The following is a 23,406-nucleotide window of genomic DNA, read 5'->3' as shown; positions in this document are numbered from 1 at the left end:
AATGTCTACGCACATCCTAAGTGTAATGATGGGTGGGTATGGAAGAGAAGTTTTTGTGAAAGTAGTGGCTAAATATATCCTGCTTATTACCAGATAGTAGCTCAGTGCAACGTCATAGGTGAGCATGTGAATAGAGTGTTCATGGATTAAAGAACATCTTACCTTGAACTTGTCTAGTGACAGTGGAAATCTCAAGCATGAAGTTTTGGTAAACATACTTAGGAAAACAAAAAGGATAATAGCAAGAAATAGTGAGTAAAAACTTCCTATTAATTTTGCTTGTTTTAAGACTTAAGGCTGAGATAGTAGCAGGTAATTTCCCAAGAGCTACTTCTTCCAAAGTTTTCCTCCTTCACTTTGTCATCCCTACAAAACCCATTTTTGTCCTTTTATTGATCTGGAAACTTAAAGCATAAATATTTGACTTTATCAAGAGGCACTCGTGTGCTCAAGATATCCAGAATCCTTAAATACATCTGACATGACCATGCAGGCAAGACACTTATTCTAAATTTTATTCTGTATTTATTTTCCAGTTACTTAGTTGCCTTAAGATGTTGCTTACATAGAATGGAATAAAACATTAAAGGTTTATTATCATGGAGAATACTCTTCAATTTTTTCTTATTCAGAGCAGGTTAATCAGTTCCACCCTAAGAAGCTACATTGAAGGTATAAATTCAGATTTGACTAACATTTATTAAGCACCATCCAAATGCCAGACATTTTACTACTGGATTTGAATAAACTATATTTTAATATGTATAATATTTTAATAATATATATGTATTTGATCATCACATAAACCTTGTGAGGTAGCTGACATTCTTCCTGGGGTCAAGTTCTGCTTTCTCTGGGTGGTGAAGCTAATAGTAATCTTAGCTATATTTATTTAGAGTTTACCTGGTACTGGGCACTGTGCTAGCAATTTTGCCGGTATTGCCTTATTTAATCTGCACGGTAACCTTATGAGGTGGATGGTATCAAATCCACTCTCACCAATGCGGAACCTGTGGTCAAGAGGAGTGAGGTAATGTCCTCAAGATTATGTGGCAAGGGAGTTGGGGCCACTGTGCTCCAGAAGGCGGAGCAGCCAGCGTTCCAGCGCAGTTCTCCTGGGACTCCTTTCTCTATACTGTGAAGTGACGGTGCTTCAGAGCAGGCAAATCTGCCTCGGTGGCCGGTTGTTGCTCCTACTTGACCTCTTAGCCTCAAGTGAGCTTTGGTGCATATTCCTGATGGTACCATTTCTGCTAACGTGTAAAGCGGAGGATTCATGGGGTAGTTCCTGGTGCCCGGTCACTAGAGGATAAAGAAGAACAGCCTTAAACAGTACAGCTGATATTCTCTACATAGGAGGTATATATCATTGATGTGTGTATATCACCTCCTTTTTCTGCTCGTAACTCCTGCAGCTTGTTCTTTCTCTAGATCTCTCATTAAACACAAAGACTAAAAGCCAGCTTAAGGTGGAAAAGTCACAGCCACATTTTTTTCTTTTTTTAATATTTATTTTATTGACAATTGATTTACGGTGTTGTGTTAATTTCTCCTGTACGGCAAAGTGGTTCTGTTATACATATATATACATTCTTCTCAACCACAAGTCTGTTCTCTGTGTCTGTGAGTCTGTTTCTGTTTCATAAATAAGTTCATTTGTGTCATATTTTAGATTCTACGTATAAGTGATATCATATGGTATTTGTCTTTCTCTTTCTGACTTATTTCACTTAGTATGATAATCTCTAGGTCCATTCTTGTTGCAGCAAATGGCATTATTTCATTCTTTTTTATGGCTGAGTAGTATTCCATTGTATATATGTACCACATCTTCTTTATCCATTCATCTATCAATGAACATTTAGGTTTTTCCATGTCCTGGCTATTATAAATAGTGCTGAAATGAACATTGGGGTGCATGTATCTTTTTGAATTATAGTTTTGTCCAGATATTTGCCCAGGAGTGGGATTGCAGGGTCATATGCCAACTCTATTTTTAGCTATTTGGGGAACCTCCAAACTGTTTTGCATAGTGGCTGCACCAATGTACATTCCCACCAACAGTGTAGGAAGGTTCCCTTTTCTCCACACCCTCTCCAGCATTTGTTACTTGTAGACTTTTTTTTTTTTAATTTTTATTTATTATTTATTTATTATGTTTATTTTTTTTTGGCTGTGTTGGGTCTTCGTTTCTGTGTGAGGGCTTTCTCCAATTGCGGCGAGTGGGGGCCACTCTTCATCGCGGTGTGCGGGCCTGTCACTATCGCGGCCTCTCTTGTTGCGGAGCAGAGGCTCCAGACGCTCAGGCTCAGTAGTTGTGGCTCACGGGCCCAGTTGCTCCGCGGCATGTGGGATCTTCCCAGACCAGGGCTCGAACCCGTGTCCCCTGCATTGGCAGGCAGATTCTCAACCACTGCGCCACCAGGGAAGCCCACTTGTAGACTTTTTAATGATAGCCATTCTGACCAGTGTGAGGTGGTACCTCACTGTAGTTTTGATGTGCATTTCTCTAATAATTAGTGATGTTGAGCTCTTTTCATGTGCCTGTTGACCATCTGTATGACGGACACATTTTTAAACATCTATTACTGTGTTCATTCCTCCATTCCAGAGAATCAGCTAGAATTTGATACACAGAAAGGAGGATCAAGACATGAAAATCCAAGGAACGTATAATGGTCAACCTGTGTAAATTACCTGAAACCAAGTATGGGACACAGGCTGTCCCAGTGACAATTGGCTCATTCTAAATTAACCAGGTTCCTAGAGCAAAATGTTTCTTTGCTTCATAAGCCATGGTGCTAAGCAAATAGTGAAGACACAGAGTGCAGTGTGTTTTGGCTTTTCCATTTCACCTTTCCAGAATCCTAATTAAGGATATTACAGATTCTATACACACAGATCATTCTGCAATTGGTTGCCAAAATACTTGCATTGTATGTGTCTGGATCCAAGTGGTGTCCAAGGGCTCTTGTAGATCAAGTTTCCAATTGGAATTGATCATTCTCTCTTCTGTGAGCTTAAAGAAATTTACTTTTAATCTTATTTATGGGCTCTGCCATATCCTGCCAATATGTTTATTTATAGAAGTGCTTGTTTATATATTTATTTGGAAGTCTTTCTCTTGAAGCAGCTACTTATTAAAATAAGTAGGAAAAGTATATACTTCTTACTTTTGTTTCGATACTGGTCTTTTGGGATTTTGAGAGCCAATGTGCATAGCTTGTCTCGGAGGAATACTGAAAAGATGAAAGAAACTTGGATGAGCAAATTGACATGTATCCAGAACTCCAGAGCGGTTACTAAAAGTTCAGATTGGAACTCGTGGTCTTTATTATCTGTCGTTCATTTCACAAGGAAAGAGCCTGGAACACCTTCCTCCTCCCTCCTCACTACTTGTTTCACACTAGGCAGAAAAGTGTGTTGCAAAAAGACCTTCACTCTGTTACGACAAGAAACTCATAAAATTGCATTAAAGAATCTAGCTCAGGAAGGGCAACTTCCCAGACACCCTCTAAATAGTGCCTTTGATTTCTCATGTGCTGTTTTCCTTCAAATGCTCAGACAGGTCAGACATTTCTATTTACAGTAGAGAGATCCACATCATCTAACACTGGTGGATCGTTATCTCCCACCTTGAATTCTGTGGCCACATAAATCATCTTGATTTTGATGAATAGAAATATTGGGTAGGAAAAGAAAGAATGATGGACAAGGTTTTGGTACCAGCTCTACTTCTGGTTGACTCTGTAATCCTGGGCAAGAAACCTGGCATATCTTGCCTCAGAGTCCCATCCAACATAAAACGGGTATAAAAGTATACCTGTTATGTGCTCTTATATGTTGTACAATGAACAAATGGAATAATGTAAGAAAATGTACTTTAAGCTTTTTAGAACAAAATAGTAATAAGATTCTAGGTTTTACTACTAATAATTTACTAACATCTTCTTCCTTCAGGGATTTATGTTTTGTCTTACTGTTTGGGCCAAGCATCCTTTATCCTATTTTGATTCTTTCTGTGACCTATAATGAAACACAAAGCATGAGAAAACAGAGTCTGCACGTGTGCTTGTTTTACTGATGAATTAGGGAAGCCCTGGCGGCAGCTAGCATGAGGTTAAAAGTTTAACAATTCCAGAGCCTTCAAAGATCAGAATGGATTGCAAAAAACTAGAACCAAAGCTAAGTATTTTCTCCCCTTTTGTTTTCCTTATTTCAATTCTTTTGCCTTTATCTGCTGTCATTCATTTGTAGTCATAGAATGACCCCTTTCCTAGCTTCTCTTACTGACAGTAAACAATTGTTTTTCAGCTTTATTGAAGTATAATTGACAAATAAAATTATATTTAAAGTGTACAACATGATGATCTCGTTATGTGTATACATTGTGAAGGGATTCCCACTAATTTAATTAACATATCCATCACCTCACATATTTATTTTGTTTTATTTGGTGACAACACTTAAGTTTTACTCTCTTAGGAAATTTCAGTTCTATGGTATAGTATTATCAACTGCAGTCACCATGTTATAATTAGATCCTCAGACCTTAGTTCTCTTACAACTGAAAATTTGTACCCTTTTACTGGCTCTCCCTATTTCCCCCACCACCCAACTGCTGGCAACCACCAGACTTTTTTTTTTCCCCTAAGATTCCATCTATAAATGATACCATGCAGTGTTTGGCTTTCCATGTCTGACTTATATCATTTAGCATAATGTCTTCCAGGTTCATCCATGCTTTTGCAAGTGGCAGGATTTCCTTCTTTTTGAAGGTTGAATAATTAACAAATATTTTTGAGTTCCTGTTAGTTAAGTGCCAGACTGGGCAGATTCTGGGGGAAAGCAGTGAACAAGGCATATCCCTTTTCTTCTTCATTTAGGGATCTTATATTCTAAATTGAAACAGTCAAATAAACCTGTTTGTTTCTTCTTAGAAGTTTATGTAAGTGAGACCTAAAACATGGCAAACTAAGAAGACAGGCTAGGGATCTGGGGGCTGGGTTGAGGGGTGCTCTGGGACCAAACAATAATTAGCAATTTGGATGTTAAATGAACTTTGTGAGCCTCAAAGTCAAAAACTTGGTAAGTGTTGTTTCATAATATTTCCGTAAATGAGGGATAGTCTCTGCATAACAATTTATTTTCTAATACATAAAGCTTCAAATAATAGGAAAAGAGCTTATCCGATAAAGAAAAATCTTGTAATTGTAGAATACTTTTTAAATCCTATGTTTTAATTTTAGACTCATAAGTAGAAAGGAAGCAATGAAATATTTCAAAGAGGAGGGTTGGTTTAATAAATAAACTAGGTTCTTCTGCAAGTGACATCTTCATAAATCTACAAATGATGCCAAACTGTATGAAAATAATTTTAAAATTAGATTAAATATTCATGCTCATTATAAATAATACATTATATATAATTTATTATTTAGCACTTTTTTGTTTTCACACATTTTGCAAAGATATACTGTCTCCTATGAATTCCAAATTTCCAAAGTTCAAAAATCAGCTGATTCTTAATCAGTAAAGCTTCAATTCATGAGATTTGACTGTGCGTGAAGCCAGTGATCAACGTCCTCACTTATCAACAGCCATTTTTTCCACTAGGCAAAATATATTGAGTGCCTTTTAGTAACATAGAAGTGTTGGGTTTTTTTTTTATAACCTGAAACAAAGTACAATATCATCTCCTTAAATATTTGTCGTTGTTTCTTATCAGATGAGAGCACAAAAGGCATGTCCAAATTTTTGGTTGTTTTATGTAGGTGAAAGGTGAATACAGTTATAATAAAGAAAGACTTATTGTGCCTTTATGTTGTTATTGAAGACGTTTTTTTTAGTGCCTAAGCCTGCTTGTTTAGATTCCTAAATATGCATATAGGTCACTTTAATTTTATTTTTACAATAAAATATGGTCTTTTGCTTACAGTTAATATCTCCATGTCTAATGGTACCACATTGGCTCCTGAAGATTTGCCACCTATTTCTTCTACTGACGCGGTAAGTGGCTTAGTATTTCAGATCATTTGCATATTGTACACTCTAATAATATTCATAATATGATGTCTCCCACCACTCAGCCAGCCTAGTCTGAACACATATTTAATAGTCAGTGATGGTAGAGGGACAAGAAAAACATTTTCTGTACTCTAGTCAGCTTTTTTTCCTTTTCTTTTAAACTTAAGTGCAAACTTAAGTGCACTTAAAGTGCAATATACTTTTCAAAACTTCTTAGGAATTTGACTGTTATGTCCATTAATTGTCACCTTGAAATATTTTCACAAGGGTAAGTGACGAAGTTGCAAAGTGAGAGCGTAGTATCCTCTCTTTGTTTCTAGTACGATTACGAATTCTTCTGACTACCAGATGGTGCTGTGTTCCCTTCACTGAGGGTGACTGCAGCAGGACACTTCCCGTGTCACTTAGAAAGGACCGTGCCTCTGTCACATGATATCCTTTCCCATGGCTTGTAACCAAGGATCTTTAAGAGACTGGAACTAAGCTTTAAAAATGAGCTGTTTTGCATGGAAGGTCGCACACTGGAAGAAGACTTTTGTGTTAGAGAAAAAGGGGAAAGTGCTGTTTCAGACTTGTAATTGTGTTCCTTCTACACTGGATATGGACTCTTACCAAAGAATATCAATCTCTCAGTTATAAAGACAGAACCCATACATAATACTTTGTATTGATCGAGTGCCCATCTCTCAGGAGACCAGAACACTTCTGCAGATATTATATAATCAGTGCCCACAACATCCCTTTCAAAGATGATGCTTTGTATCTTTCCTGGCCAATTCTCACTTGACCCTGTTTCTCTCTTGTTTTCATGTTCAATGGCTCTCTTGACTTCTTTCCTTACTGTTTTCTCTGACTTTCTCCAAACTTTGCCTCTCTGTTTCTTCCATGGTTGAGAGCGTGTGTGTGTGTGTGTGTGTGTGTGTGTGTGTGTGTGTGTGTGTGTATGAAAGAGAGTATGTATATGTTTTAAAGGCCACATATAGAAAAGAGTTCAGTTTTCAATCTTCAAGCCAGCCAGCCAGCCTAGTGCCTAAAAGGATGTGACTAAAACACAGAGAAAAATACTCCCTTCTAGACTTTTAAGGAATTTAATTAAAATCTAATTAAAAATTTAAAATATATATGTAACTAATTAAAACGGTAAGTTCATTTGCAATCAAAATTAATAAAATACTTCCAATGACTTAAAAAGAGATTGTTTCCTAACTTATTTGTTTTTTAACTAATCAAAGAAAGCTTTAAAATTAATGAATTTTTTAAGCCCTGTCTTTGGGCAAGTCCTGGAGAGACTCTAGTAATTGATATGTAATTATAATAAGATGTCACTATAAGATTCATGGAAAACAAATGGAAGTTGTGGTTGACTTCTGGTATGACCATGACAGAGGACATAAAGGCACAATAATGATAACAATTTAGCTACCATTTATAAAGCATCTATAAGAGACCAGGTGTTTTATACATATTATCATCATTATAAACCTTAACATGTATTGTAATCATTAACACAACCTACTGGGCATTTTATAAATGAGAGCAACTGAAGCTCCAGAAGGTAAATAACCTTTCTTGCTCTAGGTCACATAGCGATAAATTAGTAGAACAAAGATTGAACTAAAGTTTGGGTGGTTCCACGACCTGTGGTATTGCTGATGCACCATGATGCTTCAGTGTTTGCAAATTGGAATGTTTACTGTTGTTTACTTTTTTAGTTCCTATGAATGCTCTATACTCCAGGGCAGCAGTCCCCTCATGTGTGTATCAATTGTACACCTTAATTAAAATGTTAAGTTGCTATGTCCAGCACCTCTAGAAAAGAAATTAGGGAAAAATATGTAATGTGTGTGTATGTAATTATAAAGGACAACTTTTATTCTCTTCTTTATTTCTCCTTTTCTATCTGTATCTATTCCTTTATGTATACTTTGCATAAACACACACACACATATATGTGATCCAAAATGAGTGTTAGAGAGGTAATATGATTTATTATCATCACTTATAGCATCTACTCTTGAGCACCTACTAGGGGCCAGGCTCTTTACATTAATTGTTTATAATCCTCACAATACCTTTGTGAGTTAGGATGTTACCTGTATTTCATAGATGAAAACAGAGGCTTATAAAGGATAGCTGACTTTCCAAAGGCCATATGACCAGTATATAGTAAAACCAGAATTTGGACTCAGGGTCTTCTAACTCCAAAATCTGCATATTTCCATTCTGTGGGGAAGCAGAATAGCATGTCCTGTAGAAGGATTTACAGATACTTTGTTCTCATGTCAGATGCCTGGTTGCAAATGCAGGGCTCCACTACTTTAAAAACAGGCTGTGGAACCTGCTCAGCTTCCCATCTGTAAAACGGTGATGATAAGAGTATTCCCTCAAAGATGCGAGAAGAGCCAGATTAATAAATAGGCAAAACTTCGCCAAGTGGCTGGCACGTACTTGTCTCTCGATCAATGTTAGGTACGATTTTTATTCTATTTAGGTGTTCTTATCATTCTACTGGGCCGTTTGTCACCAAACCTCAGGTTGGTGGAGAGAAGAAATTGAAAGCCACTGCTTCTGACCACCTACTGGGTCCTCTGTGTGTTTGGCCACACTAGCTCAGTTCCCCTGAACCTTTCCTAAGACCTACAGTCAGCAGGACTTTATTTCCTTCTTTTCATTTGGCCATAATTAGAACATGAAAGAAGGTGCTGTAAGAGTGACATGCAGCCCCTGGGCACCCACGAGACGCCCTCTCACAGGGCCCTAAGAACATCCTGTCAGAGGAAGGAAGGCCTTTTCTTTTCAGCTTCATTAGCATGAAGACAAGCTTCTTCCTTGTCTTCTTCCTTGTGGTATGGGTGTGTTTTCTGGGGGAAAGAGCAGGAAAAACGGGGCATGAGAGCATTTAGACGGAAGTTAGAACTCAAGAATAACCACCCTTCAAGATAAAAAGCCAGATTTTCCATTATTTGCATTTATTGTTGGAATCATTGTGTCTTTAAATCTTCTCGCCTTCATCAGTTTTCCCATTGATTTCTCACTTGGAATATCCCTTCAGCCTGCAAAGCAAAGCTCTTTAAAAGGGCTCTGTAAATCTTTGAGACCAGCCACAGCTTATCCACACTGTATCTAAGCAATTAGTGTTGAGGTTTGCTGGCTTCCACTTACCAGCTCTTAGAGGGAAGAGAACAGATTGCAAAATCTAACGTCAGAAGCTTCTCTTCTGAAGACGTGATAGAATGGATCGGTTAGTATTTGTTTTCCATGTTACATTCCTTTTTGTTTTCGTTTTTTATTAAATTGAGTCATACCTTAAAAGGCACAGTTCTTATGTGCTCATTGCAATGAGTTTTGACAAGTTTTTACCTCATGTAACCACCACACAAAACAAGATATAGAAGATTTCCATCATCCCAGAAAGTGCTCTGAAATGCTCTATTTCCTGTTGTATGCCCCAGCTTTCTGAGCCTTGGGAGATCTTTCTTTGCCAAACTGCTGTGCCCCCCACCTTCAGAGGGCAGATGCCTTAGCCCTTTCAGAAGTGGCTGAATGCCACAGAGGCGTTTCTCTCTGCTCTGCTGCCCTGCTTCCCATCTTAGGAAAGTGGCTTTCTTGCATTTGATGGAGACTGTGTGTCTAAGAGGGGTTTCTCTCAGCTCTTCTGTTGAATCTCCAGGCTTTTATGAACGATCTGTGCATTTGACAAAGACCATGAGAAAGTTTGGTGGGTGGACAGACGCAGGCTTTGTCGACACCTGAGGCTCCACAGAATTCCAACGTGTCACCCCAGACTACAGGCAACCATTAAAAATTCATTAAAGATTTGGCTTATTTCTCCATCCCTCCATCTACAGTGCATTTATCTTCCACCTGCTACTCTGCCAGGGATGAGGCAGCCATGGATCTCTTCTCTCCTATGAAGGTCTTGTAACTTTGGAATTTAGTTTATTTAGGTTTCTTTGCATCCTCATCTCACTGGTGGAATTTTTAAAACTATGATTTTATAGCTTATCTTGCTTGCTTTTGTTGTTAGGTTGGGACAACCAACAGTCTCCTGTAACTTTCTATATCTTAATCATAAGTAAACAACCAATTAGTTGTGGTATTTCACAACAGTATATATAACTACAGTCGCAGCTCACATACATCCTGTAGACCATAAAGTAAGGTTGCAGGTCACTGCAAGTCTGGCTTACCCACTGCAGGGAAAAAATCCTAAATGAGTACATTAACCACTTAACCTTGAGACTTTTATTTGTAGCATTACCCTCATTTATATATATGTTTATATATAAATATACGTGTGTGTGTGTTTAAAGGCTGATATTTTACCAGTTGATACTCAAAGAGAGCAATGTAGACTCTTTAATTTTTATTTTTGAATTTTTTTGCTTATTGTATTACCCAATGAAGCATATCATGATAGTGTACATGGAGATGCTGTTAATCATGGGCCTAAGGCCTGTTACAGTCTCATAAACACCGCTTGGCAGTCAGACATGGAAGTAAAAGTGCTTTGATTTGATGTACCTTCAGGGTGATTCTAGGCGCTAACATTCATTTTCATGGGAAATGGAATGTCCTATTAATCTTCTTGTGCATAACATCCTTGTGATTCTCTCTCATTAAGAAAGTGAAGTGCAAAAACTATTCTGTCCTTAAATCTCCTTAAAGAGTACATGGGGCTTCCCTGGTGGCGCAGTGGTTGAGAATCTGCCTGCCAATGCAGGGGACACGGGTTCGTGCCCTGGTCTGGGAAGATCCCACATGCCACGGAGCAACTAGGCCCGTGAGCCACAACTACTGAGCCTGCGCGTCTGGAGCCTGTGCTCCGCAACAAGAGAGGCCGCGACAGTGCGAGGCCCGCGCACCGCGATGAAGAGTGGCCCCCACTCGCTGCAACTAGAGAAAGCCCTCGCACAGAAACGAAGACCCAACACACCCAAAAATAAATAAAAATAAATAAATTTAAGAGTACATGTTCCTACTTTTAAAAATATTATGGAAAATTTAAAACATGCACTAAAATAGAATAGTACAATAAATCCTCACACGTACACATCACCTAGCTTCAATGACTGTCAAAATTTTTCCCACTGTCTCTCATATATCCCCCACTTTTGTCTTTGCGGAGGCTACTATGGTGTTTTAAATTTTAAAATTAATCCTTCAGTATACATTTTACTTTTAAGATTTATAAACGTATTCACTCAATACTAACAGGGTCATCCTCTAGAAAATGAGATCCATAAAAATAGGTTGGAATCTCTTTTCATGAGATTGACCTCAGTTAAGACCCTCAGCAACTTGGTCCCATTTCCTTTGCACCTTCTTTCTCACTACCCATTTACACAGACACTCTGCTTTGGTCCACTCACTGTGAGTTCCTCCTCATGGTGAGCATTCAATAAGTGGTGCCTAAAGGACTTATTGGATGAGTGAATGAAGCATCATATGTCCCCGAATCCGCATCTTTGCTCATGGTGTCTCTCCATCTAATGCTTTACCTCTTTGTTTCTGCCAATGCAGAAAGAAATATACACCCAAAGTTTGTCACTTTTATTCCCCTCTTCATTGGCTTTTGTTACTCTCTCTGTCATTCCTTTCTAGTTTTGTTGTCCCGCCACACTTCTTCCTACTGCCTTTTGAGTATGAGAGTTCTACAAAGACCAGTTATTTTCTCAAGGTGCAGTTTAACTTTTGTTTTCCCTGTGCTCAGTGAAGTTAATTAGTCCCTATTCTGATCTAATCATCTCTGTACCATTCATTTAGACACTTGCTTTTGCTGCCTTGAATTATTAGTTAATATTTAAGTGGACATATTTTATTTCTCCAATAAAACTTTTAAAAGTTGTTGTTTTTATTCTTCTTTATTGTTCCCTTAAAGCTTATCTTAGTTAGCCATGTAATTGGGGCCCAGTGCATCTTCTGTTTTCTTTTGGCCACATTTTTCTACTTTCTCTTTTGTTACTCAAAATAGCCTATATCTAATTGAAATAGCATCACCAGAGTTAGAAAAAAAAAAATAGGGTCCCAGTTACATTTGAATTTCAGATAAATAATGAACAATTTTTTTAGTGTAAGTATGTCCTACATATTACATAGGACATACTTATACTAAAAATATTATTCACTGTTTATTTGAAATTCATATGTAACTGGGAATACTGGATTTTACCTGACGATCTAAATTGAACGTATTTTTAACTTTAGTTTTGTTCTCCAGATAGAAAAAGTAGATACACTGATAGATATCTTCCTTAAATATGTCAAATATTTGTGTCTTGATGAGTGATTTCATTCATTTAATTAACAAACATTTCTTTTGGCGCCTGCTGTATCCTAAATTGAATTCTGCCCCTGTCTTTGCTCTTCTTTCTTATTTTTTGGTGACACACAGTCCCTTTGGTCTGCAGGTGTTATACTTTTGTCATTTCTGGCTTTTACCCGTCCTGTCCAAAGAGGCCAAATCCTTGTCAATCTCCCTTTCTCTCTCTCCATCTTAATCTTTCACCTTTCTTCCTCCATTCTTGTTTTTCCCAGCACCCCCCTTTTCCTTCCATACCCATAACTGGGTTCTTTCTCATCTACCACAAGCATCTCAAAAGTCTTCGCCAGCCCTAAAGAACTTGCCTTGATCCTGTAATGCTCGCATGCTCTAGCCTTTCCTTTTGTTACTGTATTTCTTAAAAATTGTCTGGAATTGCCATTTCAGTTTTTCATCCTCACATATTTCTCAACTCATTTCCCTTTTTTGAACTCCTCTCAAGAAATTACCAAAAGTATTCTAGTCACAAAATAAAGCAATAAAAATAAATCAATGGATTTTGTTCAGTCTTCATCCCTCATTATCATTTCTGCAACATTAGACCCTTATCAACCCTCCCCCACATATTACTATTTTCTCGTCCTTTGATTTTCAACATTGTGATTGTACTTTTCCTTTTACCCATCACTCTCAAAGTCTTTTGTGGTGTTTTTACTTCCATTGCAGGTACCCTAGATGTTTTACACTCGTTTCTTCTAGCACACTTTCCCTTTGTAGTGTTATTAAATTTTATTACTCCAGTGATCAGCTCTTTGCAGCTGACTCCTTAGTTGATGTCTCCAAACTTGACATCACTCCTAGATGCAGGTCACCAGACCCATTGGGCATCTCTCTGAGCATTTGCACCTTACAACACTGATGGTCTCATTGAAGGGAGCTACAGTGTGCTTGCAACAGAAGGTTAGAAACATCATGAGAATTAGAGATCATATGCTATGAGAGTTCTGACAGGCAAAGAGGACTTCTGAGATTATATTCCCAACTGTCTTGTTATTAAAGTTCTGATTTAATCACTTAAATCCTGTGCATAGACTTTTGAGGAATAAAGATCAAAGCCATAGAGAAATGAGAATCACCTATAAGGAGTAAAGGACAGAGTGGCGAGATAAAAGTCTCCTGCATTAAGCTCAGAGGAGACTATGGTCGCTTGAACAAGAGTGGTAACCATAGCTATGGGTGAGATGTGATGTATTTTAATATAAAGTCTTCACCATAATGTGACTTGTGAGAAAGAAAAGAATTAACAATGACTTCAAGGTTTTCTGTTCTTAGAATCGAGGAGGATAAAGTTGCTATTAACAGAAATGGGCAAGACCCTAGGGGGAGCAGGTTTGAGGAAGATTAGGAATTAGTTTTTGAACATGGTTAAGTTTAACATGCCTCTGAGGATGTAAGTACGGATGTAGAATAGTTTACTAAGAAGTAGGTACAAAATGATTAATCTTTCTTTGAATTGGAGAGCATTTGCTGAGGGGTTAAGAAATCACTTTTAATCTTGAAAGCAGGAAGTTGCTCTTAGAGTGAATGAAAATTGGAGTGTGGTTGAAATACACAGAGAGTGTCATATTAGGAGGACAGAATTATCTCAGTTATAACAACACGAAGGGCAGTACTTCTGAAGCTTCTTTGCATCACTGCCTCCTTTGAGGTTCTAATGAAATCTTTGGTCACTCTTCCCAGATAAATGTACATACACACAATGTTTTACATATTTCAGCGGATTGAGGGATTTCTTTCTTCTTCATGTCACTTGACATCTACACTGGATGTGTCCAACACAGTATTGCCTTCTTTCAGGAACCAGTGTTATTTGGTTGTACATTTTCCACCATGACTTACTGAACTGTAAACAGAGTGGTTTTCATGTGAAGGATACTATTCACTTTAGAGCATTTTCCAAATTTAGGATCACAGTGATCTTCATGGTACTCTTTTACAGCTATTTAAGTAAAAAGTCCTATTTGTAGTTGCACAGGAAAGTGAAGTTACTTTTTCCTGTGTTCCAACTGAGTGGTGATAGAGTTGAGATTGAAACCCATGAGGGTATTTTCCCAGTCTGCTGCTTTGATACATGTTCAGTATTTCCATGAACTAAAGAATAATCATTTACATCTTTTTGCTTATTCTATGACTGAATTACAAATGATCAAAACCAGAATTATTTACAGTGAATCAACCAGCATCACAAACACTATTCATGAAATAATAAGTATAAAAGGCTGCCAAACAAAGAAGTGTAATGTACTATTCTGATGAAATCATGAGATTTTTATTTAGTAGAATAATGTAGAGTAACATAGGAGTCCTAGACAAGAGATTAAACCATGGTAGACACACTTTTTCTCTGAAGAACCAGATCGTAAATATTTTAGGATTTGTGTGTCAGTCTCTGTTGAAATTATTCAACGCTGCAGCTGTAGCAAAAAGCAGCCATGAACAGTGTGTAAATGAATGAGCATGGCTGTGTCTCAATAAAACTTTATTTACAGAAACAGGTAGTGGGTTGTATTTGGCCAGTGAAATGTTGTTTATTGAGTCCTAGATTAAACTACTCATGGTAATTTTAGATAACTTTTAATAAGAGGTGGGTAGATAGATAAACAGATACGTGGATAGATAATTCTGCTCAGCACCGGCCTCCCTTCAGGGTTCACCTACTTTGCTTTAAAGCTGCTGACCTAAGGCTGCCTACATAGAAAACTTCTTGTGTCCACAAACATGGAGTAGACTTAAGTTTATTGAATGCAGAAGCTGCACTTAGAACTTCTCTGTATCAGCACCCAGCCCAGAATGGAGCTCAAAATGATTAGTTGAATAATTGCCCCAATCAGTGGAATAAGTTGACCTATCTGGACCTTTCTCCATTCTCATCCTTACGTTGACCTATCTGGATCTTTCTCCATTCTCATCCTTACTTCACGTCACATGCCCCTAACCTGTCGTTAGAGAACTCGGTGTGGAGAGAGCACAGCTTGGAGCAAAGAGTGCTGTCTGTGAAGATGATGACAGTTTTTTAAATTGAAGTACAGTTAATTTACAGTGTTGTGTTAGTTTCAGGTGTTCAGCAAAGTGATTCAGTTATACATATGTATACAAATCTATTCTTTTTCAGATTCTTTTCCATTATAGGCTATTACAAGATAGTGAATATAGTTGCCTGTGCTATACAGTAGGTCCTTGTTGTTTATCTATTTTAAATATAGTAGGGTGTATCTGTTAATCTCAAACTCCTCTCAGACTGAGCTAGGATTCCAGAGAGGTGAGTCAGGAGCTGCTTTGCGGTAGGAAGGGATGTTGAGAGACAGAGAGACTCAAGGCCTCCTAACCGTGTAAAGGCAGAATAGCTCAGTTTTGTCCGTTTTAATTATTGGGGTCCTGCGTAAATTTTACATGAAAAAGATGTTTCACTGATGATAAAAATTTAGAAACCATTAGCTTCTAGCAAGTGGCAACTTGTATCAGTGCAGTTTCTGTTGTTTTTAGTGTTTCCTTTACTTAGGTAAGGCAAAATTGACCTCTGAAGCAAAAGATGTTATTTCTACACAGAAGTATCTGTTTCATAGATAACAAAATGAGATATGTTATAGTAAAGATTGTATAAATTGATATATGTGATGATTAAATCATAAGCTAATTATCTAACACTCTACTTTTCATCTTTACTTATATACATCATTAATAGATGAGTCATGCTTGGTCTTAATGTTTAGTTTACGTTATGGATTTTGCCTGAAGTTTTACAGAATTAACATTCATTGATACCAGCTTATGCAGAATAATAACACTGAAATAACACAAATAATATAGATGTCTTTTCAGTGATATTTAAGTAGAATTATTTTTAGCTAGAGTTTGTTTTATGGGAGTGGGAAACTGTGTGTTAAGATACAGATACTGAGATAAATACATGCTGCCTAAAGTTTTTTTACTGAAACCCTTAGTGAAAGACGGTGTTGGAGGCTAAAATTTCTGTACAATGACACAAAGAATCATTTGAGGCATACAAAAATGTGTTATTGGCATTTTAAGTTGATGTAAACAAGAAACCATGTCTGTCATGCACATCTGTATAGTTTTCACCTCAACCTGAATCTCTGTAAGAAAATCAATAAAACTGCCTGTTGAGATTGTTTTAATGCAGCTTACCTCTTCTGGGAGCTGCAGCTATAAAGAAGGCTTCTACTGATATTAGAGTGCTGAAATTAAAGCGAAATTATGGTAAATTTTTGCTGGTTTTAAAACAAAGAAATCTGTTAACTGTTATGACCTCTAAACTTTAACGGTATTGTGCAAAAAATATCCATATGCAGAAATCTGAAAAACAAAATGAGATGTGATTAATCACCTCTCAGAAACAGACTTTAACAAAAGAGTAATTGTGCAATTCAGCTGTTTACAAGTTGAAACTAATATTTCAGGGAAAGATCTAGAGTTTTTTGGGGTTTTTTTCCTGACTTATGTAAGAACTTTACCTTTTGAGCTCTATAAAAATATGAACTCTTTCTGGCCAGAGATTCTTCTTTTATGTGTGTGATCTTTTATGACTAGATGACTTATATTAAGATAATTCATGAATAGTAAAGGATATTGATGATGCATTTGGTGTGAGGGACAACTCTTCCCTCCAATGGACAGGAAAAGTTTTTCTTTCTATATTTCTTTGAAAGGTATTCTCAAATTACTCTTCTGTTAGCACATGACATACCCATTAGCCCTGCACCTAAGAGAAAATCCAGCATCACGGCACCGGCAGATTCAGTGTCTGGTGAAGGTCTGCTTCCTGGTTCTAGAGAGTCTTCTCATTGTGTCCTCATGTGACAGAAGGAACAAGGAGCACTCTGGGGTCTCTTTTGTAAGGGCACTAATCCCATTCATGAAGACTCCAGCCTCTTGACCTAATCACCTCTCAAAGCCCTGTCTCCAAATACCATCACATAGGGGATAAAGTTTCAGCATATGAATTTTAGTGGAACCCAAATATTCAGACAGTAGCACCCCATTAGTGTTGGTCAGTAACTGGCTGCAAGAGGGCATAACCTTCCAGGTGAGGCTGCTCTTAAGCAGCAAAAGGCAGTTTTCTAGAGAAGGAGACAGCTGTGAGCTGATAGCAGCTAAAACTCAGCTGCTGGAGGATGGGTGCCCAGGCCTTATCCACTATGCTAGCAAAAGGATTCTCTTGCATACTGGAAACAGTGAATAGAAACAGGAGTGAGCTGCTGTCAAGAAGTACAGCACTGACAACATGACAGCAGTTCATGAGCCAGAAGAAAATTTGAAAATTGACCTATGAGCTTGAGGCCATGTAACACAGGGACAGAGATCCCATACCCAACTCCACAGCCCATCACAGCACTCTCCAATAATGGATTCTCTTGACACTGACCTGGAGTCAGCAAGAAAAGCTGTATTTTATTAGGTTATGCAATTGAAAAAAGCAGAGATCTCCAACATTTTTATAGTTTAGTTCCTGAAGTCACCAATCTCTATAGTTATTTAGAAAAGAAATAGCTCATTTATGAAAGCGCTGGGTAAATTAGTTAACAAATATAACCTTTAGAGCATTAACTCTATGGCCATCAGCTTGAAGCACAAGAATCTGTGCACTACAGAAATCAGTACTTTTTTTTTGGCCGCTTAGTGCAGCCTGTGGGATCCTAGTTCCCCAACCAGGGGTTGAACCCGTGCCCTCTGCATTGGGAGCGTGGAGTCTCAACCACTGGACCTCCAGGGGAGTCCCATCAGAGGTCATTACTTTTTGAACAACAAAGGTGTTTCAGAGAGTCTCACATTTGGAGACTTAAGATATTATTGTGTCTTGGTTTACTCTCAGGAAGGTTCACAGGAAAGAAAGACTTTGTGGTTTGTTTCTGTTGAACAGATGGTTGATTGTAGGGTTGTAGCACAAACCAGGTAACGGATTGCATCATTCTCATTGTATTTTCAATAATTGATAGCCTTCTGGCCCCCCTTACCTGTTTATTCCATTAACACCTCCTCAGGTGTCACCTTCCAATGGTTTACCCTCAGGCTGTTTTACAGAGACTCTTAGCATTAATTCCGTATATAGCCCATCAAGTATCAAAAGCTGCTTTTGTTGTGGCACAGTGTTCCCTAGAAAAATTTTCCTGTTTTTCTTCTTCAGCACCATAATGCTACCTTTGACTGGGCACTTCTGACGACGAAGGAGTGTTTGAAATATGGAGGAAAGCTCATGGGCAACAACTGTGGTTTTGTTCCTGATATCACTCTCATGTCTTTCATCCTTTTCTTGGGCACCTACACCTCTTCTATGGCTCTGAAAAAATTCAAAACTAGTCGTTATTTTCCAACCACGGTAAGTACCTGAGCTTTAAGTAATTTTCATTGAATTCCCACTGTATTAACAATAATACAGCTTTACAAAATGAAGAAGGCACCTGTAATTCAACCTTTCCGATATAATTTTGTGCGTTTAAAAAATTGCTTTCCAGTCTGTGTCTATGTGCATACATATTCTTAATATAATTGTAGTCTAGCTTTGAAAAACCATCCAAGGATTTTGCTCACGTAAATCTATCCTAAATTCTGACTGTTGTAATTCCAACTGTACTGAAAGAAAAAAGTGGGGTGTATTCTATATAAAAATGCCCAAGTTAAGAAAAGACCTTCTAAATCCATAGTGTGTTTAAGTACCCAAGCCAAAACTCTTTTCATATTAATCAGGAATTTTGACATAGTACTCTTTGTTCATCAGCTGCACATGAGAGTAATTGAGTAGTTGAATCATGGGCTGTAGGAGTAAACTTGAGCCGTGTTACACAAGTACTGGTGTAAGATATGAGTGTCATCTGAGCCAACCTTTCCTTCCCATAGTGATGAATGCCCTACTATGGAAACACAGATAATTGAGCTGAGTTGTGCAGACATCCTGTCTCCCATTAATATGCTTAGGTGAGCTCAAAGTCAAAACTGTGGTTCCTTGAGAGACTACAAGATAAGACCAACATTTAGTTAATGGCATTTTGTGTTTTTACCTGCAGAACGAAACTAATCCTTTGCTTTACAGTTCAGTTCTCACTGTTTAGGGTGTCAGTACTTCTTCGTAATGTTGATTATACCTGATTTTTATCAATGAGCTGCTCTCTACAGCTGAAATCTCATGAATCTCTCCTCCTGTGTTCTGTGTAGAAGGAGCAGGAGAACTTTGGAAGACATGAGATGCAGTCAATAAAGTTCCTTTTCTTAACTCCTGGGAAATGAAACTGACAATTAATATATTCACTTTCAGCTAGGAAATTTTTTGACTCTCTGATATTTCTTTTAAAATGGAAAATAAAGGGAAGGTTTGATGATTGTCTCAATCTGTTTGGGTGGCTGTAACAGAATACCAGACTGGAGGGCTTATAAACAACAGAAATTTGTTTCTCACAGCTCTGGAGGCCAGGAAGTCCAAGATCAGGTGCCAGCATGGTTGGGTGAGAGCCCTCTTCCTGGTTCCTAGCCAGCACCTTTTCACTGTGCCCTCAGGAGGTAGAAGGTCTGGGGAGCTCTGCGGAGTGTCCTTTGTAGGAACGCTAATGCCATTCCTGAAGGCTCCATCCTCATGTTCTTCCTAAGGCCCCACCTCCTAATATCATCTTCTTGTGGGTTAGAATTTCAACATATGGATTTTGGAGGGTTGCAACATTCAGACCACAGCTGTAATGAAATGTCCCAAGCTAGCTGGCCCAAAGAATGAAACATTTCCTCAAAGTGAAATGTAGGAAGAAGTGTTCAACTTTGTCTGCCTTAAATGGACATCACAAACTGGTGGTCCACAGGCAGAATTCAACCCCCAGACATTCTTTTTTTAGTTCACAGTTTGTAAACACACACATGCACACACATACACACTTGGAGGCTTAGGTGGAACCTGTCCTTTGCAGGTAATTATTGTCCTCACAACTCTCTATTGTCTAGGACTTGGCTGCTTCACACATTCAGATTAAGTGCATGTCCCTGAAGACATTTGAGCTTGTAACACCAGTTCATGCACTGGGAAATGTGCTTACTTGATCCACCTCTTCAGTGGTATATTACGTGTAGAACAGATTCCTGGGTAGAGGTCTTTGAGGATGATTTCTTCTTCTCTACTGAGGTTTTTCCTTCTTAATTATTAATTCATAGGGCATCTTTATTTTTTTTTGGCTCACACTTTGGGAATCATCACCCTTTTTATATCTTTCATTTGCCAAAGTCTGATATTATTTAGGCATAGTAGTAGGTAGAAAAGTAGAAAATTTGTGAAGCACTTGTAAATTGTAGTTGGCAAAATAATTTCAACCTTAAGATGAATAGTGATGAAGTTTAACTGTTTATGTAGACATCACCTTTTTTTCCCAGCAGTAATTCCCAAATTGATAATAGCTCTTTAGACTTAAAGAAATTGCCCATATAAGAGCCCAAGCAGGTAATTTCTCAGACATTGATAAATGCTATTGAGAAATGTTGAAAAATGTTGAATATGTGAAAATAGAATAATGATAGCATTCTAATTACAATTCCTATTGAGAAGGTTCTCAGCATTGTTTACAATTGTTTACACCAAATTATAAAATAAACAGGCAGGAGAAAATATATGTGATTTCTAAGGAGTAACGTTTAAGTGTGTAGGCTTTCGCTCTGTCATCTCCCCTACTCACTTCACATTTATAGTTAAATAATAATACATACATAAATTCATACACACATACATGAATAATAAGAGCATCTTTTTTTCCTCTCACTTGCCAAAACATGTTTTCATTTAAACTGTCATTTAGAAGGATGGTCTCTATAGGTAGGAGCACATAGGTTTATAGATTCTTATACTTGTATACTATATTCTACAATTAAAACATATGCTTAAACATGATAAGTTAGATAGTCCTTGACTACTGTGACAGTAATCAAGCCTAATTGTTACTGCTTCCTCACTCACACCAACAATTCACATGAAACCTCTAAAATTGCAAAATGCTAATACTGGATGGCAGTGTCCTTGCCGTACAAAATGTCCGATTCTCCTTTAACTTACACAGTCATTGCTATCTTGCACTCTCATTTCCAAACTTTTGCATGAGTTGTTAGTCGATGAAGACTGTAAACTGCTGGGAAACTGTTATACTTTTATTTTACTCCTCACATCAATTAGCACCAGGTTGGATGCAGGCTAGTACTCAATACTTGTTGACTAGTGGAAACCAGTCAAGTAGAGATAAATGCTGCAATTTATGGGAAGAGCACAGACGTAGGAACCCAGAAGCCGTAGATGCTAGTGCCAGCACTGCCATTAACTAACAGTGCGCCCTTTGATAGCTAACTGTGGACTTTAGTCCACATGCATAAAGGGAGAGCCCAGCTAGATGACGGTTAACATCCTTTAAACTCTAGTATTCTATAATTTTAAAGAGAGTTTTCTGATTCCATCTCCTAAAATAAGTTCTCTGTATTCAACTTGTGCTTATAGCAATGATCAGGACTTACAGATTCCCAAAAGTTCATTATCTTCTCCATCTTTATGCCAGGTCTGCTTTTGCAGCTGCTGCCAACCTCTCTCTGTGGATGATCTACAGTCGCCATGTAGCAAATTCAAAACATGGGGTTGTCTTTCCACAGTGGAACGTCCTTATCTTCTGGTACTCCTTACCTCAGCTAATAATATCACCTCTCTTCACAGCCACCCAAGATCAAAATCTTAAAATCATACTTGGTGTATCAGTCAGAGTCCCAGCAGGAAGCAAATTATACACTCAAATTAGGATAGTCTGAGGGGTTTAATGAAAGCATCATTTGCAAAGGTGAGATCAGGTTTAGGGAAACCACAAGGGAGAGTGTAGTGTCTGGTAGCAGTGGGACTGTTACTATCCCTCACTCAAAGGATGTAGAAAAGGAGTGGTTGCTGGAACCTGGGGAAGACAAAATGGTAGAGAGAGCTTTCCTGAAAGGCCCCATGACTTTGGATTGAGGGGTTTAGCCAGTCCGAGGCAACCTCAAAGGGATATAGCTATGGGAATCAATGCTCTGATCTCTCTCTTCCCCACATGGCCTGCCCAGGCTGAATGCTTCTGGAATCTGGAGGGCAAGTGAGCCTATTGTAGACCACACAGGTCAGCCTCCCAAGGCAGAGAGCCTGGTGGAAAAGAGTAGAAATGGATCTGGTATGATAAAAGATGCTATCCATCGTATTTACCTTTCCAAGTTTTTCTTTATCAAGTTAAACTCATCAGCCCCCTCGATTATCCTGCTGTAATCGCTATCCTTTATGTGTACACTTAGGTTCCCCTAGTTCAGTCTCTCATTGCCTTTGCCTAGACCAGGGTTGGTTATCCACTCTTCCCCTCCCTCATGAAGCCACTGGCAGTCCATAAGTGTGAGCACTTAAGATGAAACAGTTTGCCTTTGCTAGCCTGTCCATCAGGAATTTGATTTGTCTATCAGGCACTTCCAGAGAGCCCTAATGCTCAGTGGAACATGGTGGAGTAGCAGTACCCCACTGACTGCCCCCTTTGGGCTCCCCATCCCTTTTAGAGGGGTGCATTAGTCTGTTAATCCCATACATTTACTCTTCTGTTACATCGGCCTCAAGTCTTTCGCCAGTGTTTTGGCATCAAAACTTCCTGAAGGAGCATCACAGCATAACGTGTGATCTTCTGTGGCAGGTGGCCTGGGGTCTTACCAGAAAATGTTCTTGCAGAGTCCCCTGCCAACAGGTGGTGGTGCTCATGGAGCAGAGATGCCATCACTGCAATACGTAGAGGCAAAAGGAAAGCAGTCAGCTTAAAGATGGAGCAGGATCGTGATTAGAACTCATCAAGCTACAGAGCCTCTGAATTAGGCAGAATTACTGATACTTTAATATAGTCAGATGCAGTGTGGCTGGTTGATGTATATAATTGGCATGAACATGTTTTTCTTAAGGATCTACTTAATTTCCTCTTTTTCCTCCCCTTAGAAAAAGTAAGAGTTCTAACACTCCCATGAATTGATGTAATGGTAAGGTTCTTTAATATCCTCCTGGTTGTTATTGTCATTTAAATAGAGAAGATCAGTTAAGTTCC

General features: G+C 38.3%; 1 protein-coding gene across 5 annotated transcripts in view; it reads left to right on the top strand.

Annotated features, from left to right (window-relative positions):
- SLC4A4 (solute carrier family 4 member 4) overlaps positions 1-23,406 on the top strand; it is a 351,691-nt gene that overhangs the window by 279,947 nt on the left and 48,338 nt on the right. For all 5 annotated transcript variants that reach the window (XM_036852386.1, XM_036852389.1, XM_036852387.1 and 2 more), the window contains 2 exons: positions 5,939-6,009; positions 18,492-18,683. In XM_036852386.1, the coding sequence (XP_036708281.1) occupies positions 5,939-6,009; positions 18,492-18,683 (263 nt within the window). The remainder of the gene's footprint in view (positions 1-5,938; positions 6,010-18,491; positions 18,684-23,406) is intronic.

Source organism: Balaenoptera musculus, chromosome 5 (genome assembly GCF_009873245.2).
Source record: "Balaenoptera musculus isolate JJ_BM4_2016_0621 chromosome 5, mBalMus1.pri.v3, whole genome shotgun sequence".
Classification (NCBI taxonomy): Eukaryota; Metazoa; Chordata; class Mammalia; order Artiodactyla; family Balaenopteridae; genus Balaenoptera; species Balaenoptera musculus.
This window is presented reverse-complemented; position numbering and strand designations above follow the sequence as displayed.